Source organism: Phyllobates terribilis, unplaced genomic scaffold (assembly GCF_046119375.1).
Source record: "Phyllobates terribilis strain yellow unplaced genomic scaffold, ASM4611937v1 Scaffold_10__3_contigs__length_209671492, whole genome shotgun sequence".
In the NCBI taxonomy this organism is placed as follows: Eukaryota; Metazoa; Chordata; class Amphibia; order Anura; family Dendrobatidae; genus Phyllobates; species Phyllobates terribilis.
In genome coordinates this window covers 171,419,708-171,437,485 of record NW_027362770.1, presented here as the reverse complement: position 1 = coordinate 171,437,485, position 17,778 = coordinate 171,419,708, and the positions used below count along the sequence as shown (strand labels likewise).

General features: G+C 51.1%; 1 protein-coding gene across 1 annotated transcript in view; it reads left to right on the top strand.

Moving 5' to 3' along the window:
- Nucleotides 1–16,324: 16,324 nt before the first annotated feature.
- DENND11 (DENN domain containing 11) overlaps nt 16,325–17,778 on the top strand; it is a 61,372-nt gene continuing 59,918 nt past the window's right edge. The window contains exon 1 of the mRNA XM_073650146.1: nt 16,325–16,646. Coding sequence (XP_073506247.1) covers nt 16,382–16,646 — 265 coding nt within the window. The 5' untranslated portion in view covers nt 16,325–16,381. The remainder of the gene's footprint in view (nt 16,647–17,778) is intronic.

Below are 17,778 nucleotides of genomic sequence, written 5' to 3'. Positions count from 1 at the left end.
GCGGAGCAGAGCCCATGCAGAGCCTCTGCTCCCAGCTCCTGCTCTCTCTTCTTCTCTGTCTGAACTCGACTGAACACTGAACCTAAGATGGCTCCCCTCTTATATACCTCCTTCTCAATGCACCCAGGAACTGCCCTCTCCCTCCTATGCACTACAGGGTCCCTCCTTCCTCGGTGTTCCCTCCCCCCCTCCAGCCAGGGACAGGGACTGTCGTGCTCTACATGGAGCATATCGGTCGCCCTGCCCCCCGGAAATGTGGTGTAGTGCATGCAGGTGTCAGAGTCCTGATCCACACTACATCCTTACCTGGAAGTGAGATATCGCACATCTGGTTGAGATGCAATACTTCTGTAGCGGCCGAACCCTCGGGGCGCTACGTTCCCCCCTGGTAAATCACAGCACATCCGTGGGCTGGAACAGAGCAAAAGACAATGCAAATTAGGACATGCAAAATATTTTTTTTTTTTACTTTTCACACCATAAAACTGCCAACTGCATATAACTTCCCTTTATGGGAAACAGTTTCTCTTTTCACCAACATATAAAACATTCTTTTTAGTAAAAAACATATAAAACATCATCAGCAGCATATCAACAGGTCACAGTTCTTTCCGCGACCAGGTGTCCATTCTTCTTAAGGTGCAAATTTGGCAAAACTTTTGAACATGAGGGACCTGTTCATAAACCCTCAACGTAGGCCCTGGGCGTGGCGGCAGGGCATAGGTGATCCGACCGTTGGACCACGTCTTCCGCCATGCCAAACAGGTTTTTGTTCTGAGGTCTGTTGTTGCAACGTTTATAAAACCAATAGAGGGCACTTTAGGAAGTGCAACTATTTACATGGATTGGCTGCTCCCAGTCCTCAGCCGGATAGTTCACAGAGGGTTGGCTGCTCCCAGTCCTCAGCCGGATATTACTGACCCGTTTCCGGGTAACCTTTAGCAAATTAACAGGTAACAGTCCCCAGCCGGGACTAACTTTTAGCAAACTTTGCCTTCTCTTACCCTGACGGGTAACTATATACAATCAGGCTGTCACTCATTAGTAGTGATGTCCCCCTTGTGGACGCTCCTCCTCGCCGTACTCTTCAGACCCGTCCGGGTCCTCTGGGTAGTAGGGTTCAGGGTAGTGTTCTTCCTCTACCCGCTGGACATTGAGGGCGTAAAACCCCCACAGTCCTCGATGTCGGGTGTAGGGCACTAAGTCCCCTGGAAACAGATACTGTCCCCGGTGACCCTCGGGCAGGTGGCTCTCCACGTCCCTCCTATTGACAAAGAGGTCCGTGTCTGTGGTGGGGTCCCGGATGAACCCCCACCCCTTCTCTTGATGGAATTTAACCACGGTCCCGGTAATTTTGGGACCACGTGCAGCTTGGGGGTTTCGGCGGGTCCGCTTCTTCTCCTCCGCGCTCCGGGCCGGCAGCTGCTCCCTCTTCTGGCACCGCGTCTGCTCCTCCTTCTCCAGGTGCCTTATTTCTCGCTGGCAGAATTCCCGCCTGCGAGCTGCGGCCGCCCGCGTCTCCTGTGAAAACCCCATTAGGTCCTCCCTGGCCTGGTCCCACTCTATCTGGACCTCTTCCTCCGGGAGCTGGGGGATGGTGACTGGCTGTGGAGCGGGCAGGAGCGGAGCAAGCGGGGCCTCGGCCCCTGCGGACAGGTCCCTCCGATGACGAGGGTGAACCCATCCGCGTGGCTGGAGGACCGGCTCTCCATCAGGCCCGGCGAGCTGGCTGTATAGGTCGGTCCTTAAGGGTGGTAGTGTTGGGACCGGGGGCGCACGCTGTTGGAAGGCGCCTGGGGAGGTCAGGCCTTGCGACCGGGCCTGGAGCGGGCCGCTTCCGGCTGTTCCCGGGATCACAGGGCACGGCGTGGAACGTGGTCCGGCGGCTGCGCTTGGGGCTTCGGGCCTGGGTGCCGGCGGCGGGAGCGGGGGAGGTGCAGCAACTCCGGGGACGTCTGGCTCCACGACGGGGTCCAGAGGCAGGTCTGTAGCATCAGGGCTGGTGGCAGGGGTGTCCCCCTTACCTGCTTCCAGGGCTGCGCTGCTCTCGGCTTCCGGCCTCCGCTCCTCGTCCTCAGGGGCTGGCTCGCTGGCCTATGCTGGCGGCGCCACTTGCTGCTGGGTCGCGACCCGCCGGGCCATCTCCTCTCTCCATCCCGCTATGGCCTCCCGCTGCGCCTGGACCATCCTCCGGTCCAGATCCTCCAGCGCAGTCCGAAGGAACTCCGGGTCTTCTCCAGGGAGCTGAGCCATCAGCTCCGTGAGTCTGTACGGGACCGCCTTGGCCTGCAGCAGGCCACCCGTCAGGGGTGTGGTTTGCCGAGACTGATCCAAACCACACCCTGCCCCGCCGGTTTTCTTCTCCTTCCGCCCCTGGGTGGTCCCGGGGCAACCTGCTGACAATCATTCTCAGGGGCAGCCCCCCCACGTTGATGGACATCTCTATAGCCGCACTCAAGGCTGTTGGGGGTGGGCTCCTTCTTTGGCGCCATTCTGGGACCTGGCCCACGATGGGAGGTGGCTTCTTTTGTCTTTTGGCATGCACATAATGGCGTTCGTTCTGCTGGGGCAGGTGCCACATTCAATACAGTAAAACAGTCTCTTTTCAGGCATGCAGTACCCGGTGGTTGCAGGCACGAAATCCTGCCGACTACGCTAAAATTTGACGCGTCCCCTGGGCCACGTGTGTGTGGGGATACCCGGAACCGGACCCGTTGTGGATGCTGGGGGTTGTAGTCCTTGCGTGGCGGGGACCCGGTTCCGTGGCTCAGGGTGGTCAACCCAAATGGCGGTCTATTTATACGGTTTTGTGATTAAATGTCTGACTACGCCACCCGTGGATTGCGGTCAGAGTGAACCGCCGCTGAAGGGCAGACCGCTGAGGCTGGTGTTGTGGGTGCAGCAGAGGATAGTGTAACTCCCCACGGGAAGAGTATAGCCTCAGGGCAGCGAGCGCGGATGTTGGGGGTGATGATGCGCGGGAGCAGCAGTAACGACCCGGAGTCCTGTAATGCAGTCCAGGCTATTTACTCACAGTTCTTTATCCACGTTACTCCAGCTGGTCATAACGTCCCACGTCGCACTGTGCTCACCAGGTGAGGGGCTCGGCCTACTCCCAGATAACTTTGGAGCGTTTCATAGGACCCACTTTGTGTGTCCTTTCTCTGGCCTGTCATATCCCGCCAGTGACCTCGTTTCTGTCCAGCTGCCTCGGGCCTTCTCCGGTGAACTTTGGTACCGATTCCCTGACCCTATGTGGTGCCTTCCTAGCGGGTGTAGCGAGGGGCTGCGCCACATAAAATGTCACAGCCTCCGGTTTCTAGCTGAGGGTAGTTCCCCGCCTCCACTAGTTTCGGGGACCGGTCTCTCCCTTTGGCCTGACCCCCCTACGCAGGTATATTCGGGCGTGCGGTGGCGACTCACCGGTCCACACCCCTGGGGTCCCTTCGTTCCTTGTTCCTGGAGCCTCCTCCGCTCCTCATCCTTCCTTCTCCTTTCTCCAGGCTCCGGCCGCTCTCTCAGGCCTGCCTGCGGAGCAGAGCCCATGCAGAGACTCTGCTCCCAGCCTCCTGCTCTTTCTTCTTCTCTGTCTGAACTCGACTGAACACTGAACCTAAGATGGCTCCCCTCTTATATACCTCCTTCTCAATGCACCCAGGAACTGCCCTCTCCCTCCTATGCACTACAGGGTCCCCCCTTCCTCGGTGTTCCCTTCCCCCACTCCAGCCAGGGACAGGGACTGTCGTGCTCTACTTGGAGCATATCGGTCGCCCTGCCCCCCGGAAATGTGGTGTAGGGCATGCAGGTGTCAGGGTCCTGATCCACACTCCATCCTTACCTGGAAGTGAGATATCGCACATCTGGTTGAGATGCAATACCTCTGTAGCGGCCGAACCCTCGGGGCGCTACACTTGCATGGCTTACCACCTCCCACCATGCAAGACCGCCATCTTACCTATCAGTCCAGGCTGCACACTTTGCTCCAGTACCTGCTGTGTGCATATCTCTTGTCTGATTGCTTAGGGCGGTGGCACGGTTACTGCCTGATTCTTATGTAGCGCCCCGAGGGTTCGGTTGCTACAGGGGTATTGCACCTCAAACAGAGGTGTGATATTCCACTCCCAGGTAAGGATGGAGTGTGGACCAGGGATCAGTTAGCTGCATACACATACTCACCCCATTTCCGGGGGACAGCTCGACGGTGCTCCCATTTATGCAGGCACAACTGACCATGTCCCTGGCTGGAGTGGGGAGGGGGGAGAGAACCCAGTGATGTAGGAGCAGAAGGGGACAGTTTCTGGAGCATAGGAAGGAGCTCATTGGGTGCAGGTCACCTGAGCTCAGCATAGAGAAGCAGATAAAAGGTGGGGGCCATCTTAGGAGGGAGTTCAGTTCAGTGGAGAGAGAGAAGAAGTTCAGCCTGAGCTCAGCTCCACGAGGCAGGCCTAGAGATAAGGCCGGGGCCGGAGAGGAGAAGAGGAGAAGGAGAAGGAAGGAAAGAGGAGAGACAGAGGAGTAGAAAGGCTCCAGAAAAAAGAAGGCAGAAGGGACCCTAAGAGAGCAGAACGGACAGCAACCGTTGCAAGCCCGCGTTATATCGGGTGAAGGGTCAAGTCGTGGAAGGGTACCGGATTCCCAATTGGTGGAGGTAAATCATCCCTCAGCCAAGAACTGGAGGTTGTGATCATCTATTGGTGCAACCCCCTGCTACACCCGCTAGGAAGGTACCACATAGGGTCAGGGAAACTGGCGCCAAGTTTTACCAGAGAAGGCCCGAGGCAGCTGGACAGAAGCGTGGTCACTGGTGGGGCACGAGAGGCCAGAGAAAGGATAGAAGGGGGTCCTGTGCCATACTCCTGAATTGCCTGGGGGTTAACCGAGCCCCTCACCTGGTGGACGCAGCACGGCTCAGGCAGTCATTGCCGACGGAAGTGACTTGGATATCAACTGTGAGTAAAAGACCTGAACAGCACCATTGGACTCTGTGTGATTAATGCTGCATCTGCACCATCACCCCCAGCATCCTATTACACTGCCCTGAGGCTAAAATCTTCCCATGGGGAGTTATCTCATCCCTGTGCTGCACACCAACACCAGCCTCAGCGGTCTGCCTTGCAGCGGCGGTCATCCCCGACTGCAATCCATGGGTGGCGTAGTCGGACATTCATAAATCTACAAATAGACTGCCACAACATTGTTCTGACCACCCTGAGCCACGGGACCGGGTTGCCACTACTGCCCCCATCAGCACCGTAAACTAGAAGGCCCTGTTCCGGGTACCCCACGGCCCAGGGGTCGAGTCAGCTTTTGGCGTAGTCGGCAGGATTGTGACCAACCCGCCACAAACGGATATTGCGTGCCTGAAAAGAGACTGTTTCACTGTATTGAAAATGGCGCCCGCCCCAGCAGAACGGGCACCATAATGTGCGCGCCAAAAGATAACAAGAAGCCACCTCCCATCGTGGGCCAGGTCCCAGAATGGCGCCAAAGAAGGAGCCCACCCTCAACAGCCATGAGTGCGGCTGTGGAGATGTCCATCAACGTTGGGGGCTGCCCCTGAGAGTGATTGTCAGAAGATGGCCCCAGGACCACCCCCACTGGGGGCGGAAAGAGAAGAAAACTGGGGGGCAGGGAGTGGTTTGGATCAGTCTCGCCAGATCACACCCGGAGATGGAGAGGAGCGTCAACTCCAGCACCCTGGCAAGCGGCCTGCTGCAGGCCGAGGCGTCCCCATACAGCCTCACGGAGCTGATGGCTCAGCTCCCCGCAGAAGACCCTGAGTTTATGCGGACAGCATTGGAGGAGCTGGAACGGGGGATGGTCCGGGCACAGAGGGAAGTCATCGCCGGATGGAGGGAGGAGATGGCCCCGCGGGTCGCGACCCGGCATCAAGAGACGCTGCCAGCACCCGGCAGTGCGGCTGCCCCCGAAGACAGAGAGAGGAGACCGGAGGCTGAGAACAGCGCTGCCGCGGAGGCAGGTAAGGCGGACGCCCCTGCCCCGGGTCCTGATTGCGTAGCCTTACCCCTGGATCCCGCCGCGGAGCCAGAAGTCCCAGGAGCTGCTGCAGCTTCCACGCTCCCGCCGCATACACCAGGGCCTCAAGCCGTGAACACCGCCGCTGAACCACGCCCCCCGTCGTGCCCCCTGACCCCGGGCGTGACCGAGAGCAGCCCGCTCCAAGCCCGGTCGCAAGGCCTGACCTCCCCAGGCGCCTCCCGACCGCGTGCGCCCCCGGTCCCGAAACCACCACCCCTTGGGACTGACCTGTACAGCCAGCTCGCCAGTCCGGATGGAGAGCCGGTCCCCGTACCAGAGGGATGGGTTCACCCCAGTCAGCGGGAAAACCTGTCCGCGGAGGCTGAGGCCCCGCTTGCTCAGCTCTTGCCTGTACCGCAGCCAGTCACCGTTTCTCAGCTCCTGGAGGAAGAGTTCCAGGTGAGATGGGACCAGACCGGGGAGGATGTGATGGGGTTTGCCCAGGAGACAGGGACGGCCGCAGTCCGCAGGCGGGAAATTTGTGAGCAGCTTGCGAAGGAGGAGCGGGCACGGCGCCAGAAGAGAGAGCAGCTGCAGGCCCGAATCGCGGAGGAGAAGACGCGCACCCGCCGAAACCCCCATGCAGCACGCGGTCCTAAAACAGCTGGGACCGTGGTGAAATTCCACCAGGAGAAAGGGTGGGGGTTCATTCGGCACTCTGCCACAGCCACAGATCTCCATGTTGACAGGAGGGATGTGAAGGGTCACCTGCCAACGGGTCACCCGAAGCGGGAGTTGTTCTCGGGAGATCGGGTAACATACACCCGGCATCGAGGCCTAAAAGGGTGGTACGCCCTCAATGTCCAGAGGGTGGAGGAGGAACAGTACCAGGAATATTGTTACCCAGAGGACCAGGACGGGTCTGGAGAGAATGGTGAGGAGGAAGAAGGTGCGCAAGGAGGACACCGCTACTGAGGAGCAGCAGCGTGTACGTGTACATAGTTGCCCGACAGGGTAAAAGGAACTGTTTGTCTGATACAAAGTTGATCCAGATTGAACAGTTACCTGGCTGAGGACTGAGAGCAGCCATTCCCCTTTCCCACCTGGCTGAGGACTGGGAGCAGCCAAATTATTAAATTATCCGGCCGAGGACTGGGAGCGGCCAATCTTGTACATAATTGCACTTCTTAAAGTGCCCCCTACTGGTTTTATAAGAAACCACAACAACAACTGACCTCAGAACAAAAACCCGTTAGAGGTGGCTGAAGACGAGGTCCAGCAGCTGGATCAGCCACGCCCTGCAGCCACCCCAGGGCCTACGTTGAGGGTTTACGAACTGGTCCCTCGTGTTTGTGTTCATGTGTTTGCACTTAATAGAAAGATGGACACCTGGTTGCAAAGCACACTGTGACCAGTTAACCAAAGTTTTATATGAAGAATGTTTATAAGAAAATGTTTTATATGTGACAGATGTGATTGTAAAAATGAAAAGAGTTTTATAATGTTTTACATGTGCGAAGAAAGTCTTATAATACCTGCTGAAAGAGAAAAATGTGCTAGTAACGTTAAAAGAGAAAAGTTGCCTCCCATAAAGGGATGAGTTATAATGGTTTAAAATCTTATATGTGAATGCATTCTAAAAATTTGCATGTTTCTGAATTGTCTTTTGCTTTGTTCCAGCCCGAGGACGTGCTGTGGTTTACCAGGGGGGAATGTAGCGCCCCGAGGGTTCGGTTGCTACAGGGGTATTGCACCTCAACCAGAGGTGTGATATTCCACTCCCAGGTAAGGATGGAGTGTGGACCAGGGCTCAGTTAGCTGCATACACACACTCACCCCATTTCCGGGGGACAGCTCGACGGTGCTCCCATTTATGCAGGCACAACTGACCATGTCACTGGCTGGAGTGGGGAGGGGGGAGAGAACCCAGTGATGTAGGAGTAGAAGGGGACGGTTTCTGGAGCATAGGAAGGAGCTCATTGGGTGCAGGTCACCTGAGCTCAGCATAAAGAAGCAGATAAAAAGTGGGGGCCATCTTAGGAGGGAGTTCAGTTCAGTGGAGAAAGAGAAGAAGTTCAGCCAGAGAGGGCTGACAGGGAGCTGCGGCTCAGCCTGAGCTCAGCTCCACGAGGCAGGCCTAGAGAGAAGGCCGGGGCCGGAGAGGAGAAGAAGAGAAGGAGAAGGAAGGAAAGAGGAGAGACAGAGGAGTAGAAAGGCTCCAGAAAAAAGAAGGCAGAAGGGACCCTAAGAGAGCAGAACGGACAGCAACCGTTGCAAGCCCGCGTTATATCGGGTGAAGGGTCAGGTCGTGGAAGGGTACTGGATTCCCAAGTTGGTGGAGGTAAATCATCCCTCAGCCAAGAACCGGAGGTCGTGATCATCTATTGGTGCGACCCCCTGCTACACCCGCTAGGAAGGCACCACATAGGGTCAGGGAAACTGGCGCCAAGTTTTACCAGAGAAGGCCCGAGGCAGCTGGACAGAAGCGTGGTCACTGGTGGGGCACGAGAGGCCAGAGAAAGGATAGAAGGGGGTCCTGTGCCATACTCCTGAATTGCCTGGGGGTTGACCGTGCCCCTCACCTGGTGGACGCAGCATGGCTCAGGCAGTCATTGCCGAAGGAAGTGACTTGGATATCAACTGTGAGTAAAAGACCTGAACTGCACCATTGGACTCTGTGTGATTAATGCTGCGTCTGCACCATCACCCCCAGCATCCTATTACACTGCCCTGAGGCTAAAATCTTCCCATGGGGAGTTATCCCATCCCTGTGCTGCACACCAACACCAGCCTCAGCGGTCTGCCTTGCAGCGGCGGTCATCCCCGACCGCAATCCACGGGTGGCGTTGTCAGACATTCATAAATCTACAAATACACTGCCACAACATTGGTCTGACCACCCTGAGCCACGGGACCGGGTTGCCACTACTACCCCCATCAGCACCGTACACTAGAAGGCCTGGTTCCGGGTACCCCACGGCCCAGGGGGCGAGTCACTTATAGTTACTGTGTGCGCACTCCTAATGCGTCCCCAGCCTATTGTTGTGAGTCACTGGATACTTAAGCCCCCTCCACCCAGTAGGAGGGGCCTGAGCAACACTTTCTTTCAGTGTGTTCTGTGCAACTGAGTTGCCAGGTCCTGTCCTGTATCTTGTCTTTTTCCGCCACCCTGAGGGCTGAGTAACCAGGCCCGTTACCTGTATCTATGACTTCTAGTCTGTTTCCGCCACCCTGGGGGCTGAGTACCCAGGCTTGTTCCTGTATCCTGTTCCTGGTTCAGTTCCTGTCTGAACAGTGTCCTAGCCCATTACTTGTTTGTCTCTATGTTCGTATCTTCCCTTTTCCTGCAGTGTCTGAACCTGCACCTAACACCAACTAGTTGTCTCTGTACTTCTATTTGTGACTTTAGTGTCCACTCACTACTTCATTGTAAGTACCTTGTGTGTATCTGCTCTGCTTGTCTACCGCACCTGCTGGTTTTGCTATGCTCTGCTTGTCTACCGCACTTGTGGGTTTTGCTCTGCTCTGCTTGTCTACCGCACCTGCGGGTTTTGCTCTGCTCTGCTTGTCTACCGTACCTGCGGGTTTTGCTCTGCTTTACTTGTCTACCGCACCTGCGGGTTTTGCTCTGCTCGGCTTGTCTACCGCACCTGCGGGTTTTGCTCTGCTCTGCTTGTCTACCGCACTTGCGGGTTTTGCTCTGCTCTGCTTGTCTCTCGCACCTGCGGGTTTTGCTCTGCTCTGCTTGTCTACCGCACCTGCGGGTTTTGCTCTGCTCTGCTTGTCTACCGCACCTGCAGGTTTTGCTCTGCTCTGCCCGTCTACCGAACCTGCGGGTTTTGCTCTGCTCTGCTCGTCTACCGCACCTGCGGGTTTTGCTCTGCTCGTCTACCGCACCTGCGGGTTTTGCTCTGCTCTGCTTAACTGCCACACCTGCGGCTCTGTTCCTGTATCCCAGTCTGTACTGGTCCCTATCCTGCCTGCGTTCCTACCTGCCAGTACCCACCTGTCTGCATACCAGACGTGCCTGCCAGTATCCACCTGTCTGCATACCAGCCGTGCCTGCCAGTACCCACCTGTCAGTATGCCAGCCTAACCTGCCTGTTCCTGCATTCCCCGGTGTGGGTCAAAAGCTGTGACCGGGGTCTGACCTGAAGTAGCACCTGGTCCCTCTGCTCGGTTCCTCCCTGGTTCACGGAGTCAACTGAGCTGCCGTGCGACCTTGGTTGGACCGAGTTGATACTTAGTCACGCCCCTCCTGCACTCCTCGGTTCATGGTCTAGTGGGATCACTAACCACTCTCACGCCAGTCAGTCCGGGCGTGTGCGTAACAAATGTTCTCCTTACTATTAGGACCGGGATACAGAGGCGTAGCTAGGGGTTCAAATCAGAGTGGGCCCCTAACCCCTGATTACAACTATGGTGGCGCACTCTAATCGTGCAGCAGATGACCGCATTGTTACTGATATTACCTTTATATAGTGACCATATAGTGGTAGATATCTGTGCTGCAGAACATACAAAAGATTACATTACCGTTACAGATAGTGACTTACAAGTGACGTTCTTTCTGATAGTCGTTTACTTTTCCATCTGGCCCAGACCCACATGACAACTTCTTTATGATGCTTCTACCACAGCCCATCACACACAGTATGATGTCACCTTTGTCCCCCTCATTGAGTCAGGTGCACACAGGGTTGGACTGATCCACCAGAGAACCGGAGAATCCTCCGGTGGGCCCTGGCTTCTCCTTCAGGAGAGTTCATAGTGCAAACCTTACAGCTGCTATGGGGCTCTTGAGTGGGGGAGAAAGGTGGGCCCTCAGAATCAAATCCTCTGGTGGGCTCAATGTTCTTCAGTCCGACACTGGGTGCACAGCAGTATGATTCAGTACTGTCTTCATTCATTACGTTTTTATCTTTCATATTTCCTCTCACTGCACATGCAGAGCGCAGCAGTCTAGATGAGACCTCTGTGCTCTGTATAGGCAGCGACTTGGAGGAGAAAGCTCATTTCATTATACTGAACTTTTTTGAATTTTGGTTGCTGCCTATGCAGACAGCAGTATCTGATGCAAAACTCATTCTCACCTGTTGCACTCTGCATAGGCAGCTCCATGTGGGTACTCACTGCTCTGCTCCAAGAAGAAGGAACATTTTGCACCCCATAGACTTTGGCGTCCAGGAAACGTCTCCACCCCCACCCATGAATGTTACGTCACTGTATGTCTCTCACTGTTACAAAGGTAAAGAAAAAAGTTTTACAAAATATGGAAAAATAAAAGAAACATAAAATTTTGAATCACATAATAAAAAAATACAGATACGTCATATTCTCACATCCAGAAAAGTCCGAGCTATCAAAATATAAAAATAATTACCCCGATCATTAAACACCGTAAATGGAAAAAATTCAAAACACCAAAAATTGTGGGTTTTTTGGTCTCTGCAAGACCGCTAAAAATGCTGTACCAAGCCATCAAAATCTTATTTCTATCCCAAATGATATCAATAAAAACGTCGTCTCGTCCTGCAAAAAATAAGCCCTCCCAAAGCTCCATCAACCGAAAAGTGAAAGCATTACTGGTCTAGGAAAATGGCGATACAATTGAACATTTTTTTTTTTAAACATTTCAGATTTTTTTTTTCACCATCAAAAAAACTAGACAAGTTTGGTATCGCTGTAACCATACTGATGAGGAGAATCATATAATTTTTCCACACAATGTACGCCGTAAAAACAATTCCCAAAAACTAATGTCAGAATCGCAAGGGCTTTTCACAATTTCACAGCACTTGGAATTTTTTACCCATTTTCCAGTACACTGTGTGGTAAAATGAATGTTTTTGTTATTTTTTTATTTTTACTTTGTGATTCTTTTTTACACTGCCGCTGGCACGCGGGCTGGGAGAAGCAGGCTGCTGCGTCTCCCATCCACGCTGCTCTCGCTGTTATCAGCCAGAGCAGCGGTTGGATGAGAGGAGTAGCAGCCTCCTCTCCCGACCCGGGTACCAGCCGCGGCACGATTTTGCGCCTATTGTTTTACATTGAAAAGCAGCAAATCCACATGCGGAAACGCATTAAAACCGCATCGTGTGAACTCAGCCTAAGAATTTCACAGCGATAAGGCCTCATTCAGACGGAAATGTCTGTTTTGGTGTTTTGGTATCAAAATGGTGTGAGGCTGGGGCTCGATGCCCACAATCCACCGGCTCCTGTTGCCCTCGTATGGAGAGGAAGGACAGGAGGAGGTATTATCGGGCGCCTGGCACTCTTACAGCATGCACTATATATTATTTATCGTGTCCCATTTTCTCCATCCTTAGGAGGGGCAGACCAAAGCTTGACGTCTTTATTTCTAGAAGAGACTTTTCACCTTTTCTTCCTGAGAATCTCTCGCTCCTGTGTGCACCAGGCACTGAGACATCGGAGCAATGCATGGGGGCAGCCATAGGTGGGTCATCTCCGGTCCTGAGCGACACAATGTCCTCTTTTATGCCTAAATGAGACACAGGTCATATAAACCCATTATTAGAGGCTACAGCCATATAAGGCAATTATTGTAAAAATATCACAATTTTGGCAAAAATTTTGAAAAATTCACAATTTTCAAACTTTACATCTTTATATCCTTAAACCAGTTAGTCACGCTGTACAAAATAATGAATAAATAACATTTCCCATGTGTCTACTTTACATCTGCATCATTTTTCAAGCGTCATTTTATTTTGTTAGGATGCTAGAAGGGTTAAAAGTTTAGTAGCAATTTCTCATTTTTTTTAAGAAATTTACAAAACCTTTTTCTTTAGGGACCTATTCAGGATTCAATGGACTTTGTGGGGCCTATATATTGGAAACTCCCCAAAAGTGATACCATTTTAAAAACCGCACCCCTCAAATGCTTCAAAACTGCTGTCAGGAAATGTTTTAACCCTTCGGGTGCTACACAGGAATTAATGCAAAGTTGAATTAAAAAATTTTTTTTTTTCAATTTTTACTCTAAAATGTTGCTTAAGCCCCAATTTTTTCACTTTTACAAGGAATAGCACTAGATAATGGACCCCACAATTTGTTACCTAGTTTCTTCTGAGCGCATTGATACCTCACATGTGGCCAGAAACCTCTGTTTGGACGCATGGCTGAGCTCGGAAGGGAAGGAGCAACATTTCAATTTTGGAACACAAATTTGGCTGAAATAAAATGCAGACACCATGTCGCATTTTCACGGACCATAAGGCGCCTGAATAGCAGAAAATCCTCACAAGTGACCCTATTTTGGAAGCTACATCCCGCAAGGATTTTATGGAGGGGTATAGTGAGCATTTTGAACCCACAGATACTACATAAAATTTGATAACAATAGGTTGTCATACTGAAAGTTTTCATTTTTTTTTTTCACGAAAATGTTGCTTTAGCCCCAAATTTTTCACTTTTGCAAGAGGTAACATGAAAAAGAGGACCTCAAAGTTTGTTACCCACTTTCTCCTGAGCGTGGCGATACCTCACATGTAGTCAAAAAGTTCTATTTAGACACATGGCAGGGCTCGGAAGGAAAGAAGCGACATTTGGTATTTGGAATGTAAATTAGGCTGGAATAGATTGCAGACACCATGTGTTACTTGCTGAGCCCCTGAGGTACCAAAGTACCAAAACATAGAATTTTATAGGTACTAACTGATGAGGTTCTTGTAATGTAACTGGCTCAGTGGTTAGCACTGCAGCCTTGCAGCACTGGGATCTTGGTTTCAAATCCCACCAAGGACAACATCTGTAAGGAGTTTGTATATTCTCCCCGTCTTTGCGAGAGTTTCCTCCGGATTCTCCGGTTTCCTCCCACACTCCATAGACATACTGACAGGAATCAAGATTGTGAGCCCCAATAGGGACAGCCATGATAATGTCTGTAAAGCGCTGTGGAATTAATGGCGCTACATAAGTGAGTAAAATAAATAAAATGTAAACTAATGTACAACGTGAGTTATGTGTAGTGCTTAGGGAAAGTATAGAGTTAGATTTAGGACATAAGGTTTAGTATAGGGCTCAGAGTTTAGGCTAGAAGGGAAAATATGCAGCAGTGGGCATATTAGTAGTAGGATAGGATATAGTGTACAGGATAGGATACAGTTAAAATGTTTGGGACCAGGCCAGCATGGGAGGGGTCAAAATCAGTTGAAAAGGGAAAGCATTTCCTGATTTAGTCAGGTAGAGATAGTGTTAGTGATAGAAAAAAGAGAGTTCAAGGCCAGAGGGTTGGAGGCATGAGAAGTACATATTATTCTGTCAGTATGAGATCAGTTGCAACTTCCAGTAATGTCCGGGGCCTACTGCCTGAATTAGGCACTAGGAAGTGTGCCTTATTCCCTTCCAACCGGAGGAAGCTGGACGGGGAAATGCATGAGGGAGACAGGGCAGATCTCGTGAGTACTGTAGAGCCGAACAGAAAATCCCGGGGGCTGAAGGAGCAAGTAATCGTAGGGATAGTTCAGACTGAACGAACAGACAACATGTAAACGTATTGTGTCTTGTCATGAACTGAAGTTGGACTGTTAATGAAAGTTGAACTGGTTAATAAGAAGCGGATGTTCCCTGATCTATGTGCGGCTGTTCCTAGAACTGGAATTGTAGAGACAGCGGAGGCCTGCGGCCGAAACATGAGTGTTCTGCACCACACACACAGCACAAATGGACTGGGGCATGTTTTATTTGTGAGAAGCCAGGGGGCGTGTACTTCTTCCTCCTTTACGATGCTGACCAATCATAATCAGGCAGCAACACCCAGGAGAAAGAACACGCCCCCACCATAACTTAGAGCAGGTTTCCCAGTGCGTGAGATGTAATGATACAGCCCTGATCTCCTGGTCTAACCTCCTGCATGGGGGCGTGTTTCACTGGGGGCGTGTTCTTCTTTCTCCTGTGTGATGCTGCCTGGTTATGATTGGTCAGCATCATACAGGGAGAAAAAGTACACGCCCACCAGTGAAAAATTTGGTGAACGGTCCTCTTTAATTATATCTTGAGGTAGAAAACCAAAACAGACCTAATAATTCTCACATATGAGGGTTTGTTACAATTGTATCCAGTCAGGAAATTCCTCTGTGAGTGGTGCGATAAAAAATAAGGCTGGAGTGGTGCTTTGAAAACTTAATTTTACTAAACAAAAGTCTGATGACATCTCTCTCTCTCTCTCTTTCTCTCTCTTCTCTCTCTCCCAACATGGCCGAAACTAGCTTGTCACTTGTTGACACCTAAGGAACTCCCACTTCGTTCCCTGTTCTAGTCCATCCAGTACCAAGACCTGACTCACTCAGTCTTCTAGTCCTTCGGTCAGTCCGCTGACCCGTCGTGCCATACTAACTCTATGACTTGGTCAACTTTTCTCTCTCGGTGTTCAGGATCTCGCTATTTTCTGCTTTGGTCTCCTCTCTTGGCTATGGAGCACCTACGAACTGTGGCATCTTACACTCTGGACCTTAGGTCCTTTTCTGTCACTCCCTGGGCCTTAACTCCCTTCCTAAGAGGAAACTGTCACTTTCCCTTGCACTAGCCCCTCCCACTATGGGCTAGTCCCAACTCCAAGATTCTATCCCAATATGTAGTAGGTGTAATAATAATAATATTAGCAAATACCTCCAATTAGAAATGTAGTACAGTTCTTCTGATTAGCTATGTCACTTACCCCATGCGCAGGGCATTGCAGTAGCTTAGGTATCCATGGTTACGACCACTAGCGACTAGCTGTCACTATAGGAGTAGTGGTAACCACGGATAATCTAAGCTGCCTACTGCAATGCCCTGCACATGGGGTAAGCGACATCGCTAATCAGAAGAACTATACTACATTTCTAATTAATTGCTAATATTATTATTGCACCTAACGGGAATATTCCTTTAACTCTATCTTATCCTACTGTCAAACAACATATCAGTCACAATTCACATTACAAGATGCAACAAAGTATATCAGAAAGTTGCAGAACCTTTCAATATCAATTATAAAGCTTTATTTATAAAGAGAATGGACAAAAACTGTCACCCAGCTGTGTAGACCTCTGCTGTCTGCTTTCTCCTGCTGCTGCTTCCCTGTGAGCTGCTGCTGATAGTTACACAGTAATGACCTCATCAATAATTCATCACACAGACCATGGAAGGAGGAGGAGGAGAACCCCGTCCTTCCTCCATGTAGCTGGCTGTACCCAGCTCTGGGGTGCAGTCAGTACATGGGGGGTAGTCAGACACAATGCCCCAGTTGTCAGGAGTCAGATAAACCCCTTTGTGTCTCTCCATGACAGGCTGCTCTGGGCACAACAGCTGTTCTGGCCCTTCCCGGAAGTGACGTCAGATGTGAAAATGGTCTATCTCTCCCCTTACACTCTGGGAGATAGAGCGGTTTCACAGGTGTATGGCTCCTCCCTCTTGCTTCCGGCGCCTGGAGCTGCTGACGGCTCTCAGCGGAATGGCCGGGCGCACGGACCGGGCTCCGCTCCTTGATTGGGCCGAGGCGCCGGGGGTCAGTCCTGTCCCGGAGGGAGAGCAGGAGGGGAAGTGGCCCCGGGGATATGGGGCGAGCTGGAGCCGCACTCCGCCCGGAGAGCTGTGCCCGCTGCCCCAGCTGGAGGATGATCACATCGTGGCGGTGTTCGTGGTCACATTCGATCCCAGGAGCGGTGAGTGCACCCGGGAGCGGCGTCTGCGACCTCTGTGTGTAAGGACTGGATGTAAGGAGGGGGACTATATATAAGGATGACTGTATATAAGGATTGTATATAGAGACTGTGTATAATGAGGATGACTGTATATAGAGACTGTGTATAATGAGGATGACTGTATATAGAGACTGTGTATAATGAGGATGACTGTATATAGAGACTGTGTATAATGAGGATGACTGTATATAGAGACTGTGTATAATGAGGATGACTGTATATAGAGACTGTGTATAATGAGGATGACTGTATATAAGGATTGTATATAGTGACTGTGTATAATGAGGATGACTGTATATAGTGACTGTGTATAATGAGGATGACTATATAGTGACTGTGTATAATGAGGATGACTGTATATAGTGACTGTGTATAATGAGGATGACTGTATATAGTGACTGTGTATAATGAGGATGACTGTATATAGTGACTGTGTATAATGAGGATGACTGTATATAGTGACTGTGTATAATGAGGATGACTGTATATAGTGACTGTGTATAATGAGGATGACTGTATATAGTGACTGTGTATAATGAGGATGACTGTATATAGCGACTGTGTATAATGAGGATGACTGTATATAGCGACTGTGTATAATGAGGATGACTGTATATAGCGACTGTGTATAATGAGGATGACTGTATATAGCGACTGTGTATAATGAGGATGACTGTATATAGCGACTGTGTATAATGAGGATGACTGTATATAGCGACTGTGTATAATGAGGATGACTGTATATAGCGACTGTGTATAATGAGGATGACTGTATATAGCGACTGTGTATAATGAGGATGACTGTATATAGCGACTGTGTATAATGAGGATGACTGTATATAGCGACTGTGTATAATGAGGATGACTGTATATAGCGACTGTGTATAATGAGGATGACTGTATATAGCGACTGTGTATAATGAGGATGACTGTATATAGCGACTGTGTATAATGAGGATGACTGTATATAGCGACTGTGTATAATGAGGATGACTGTATATAGCGACTGTGTATAATGAGGATGACTGTATATAGCGACTGTGTATAATGAGGATGACGGTATATAGCGACTGTGTATAATGAGGATGACGGT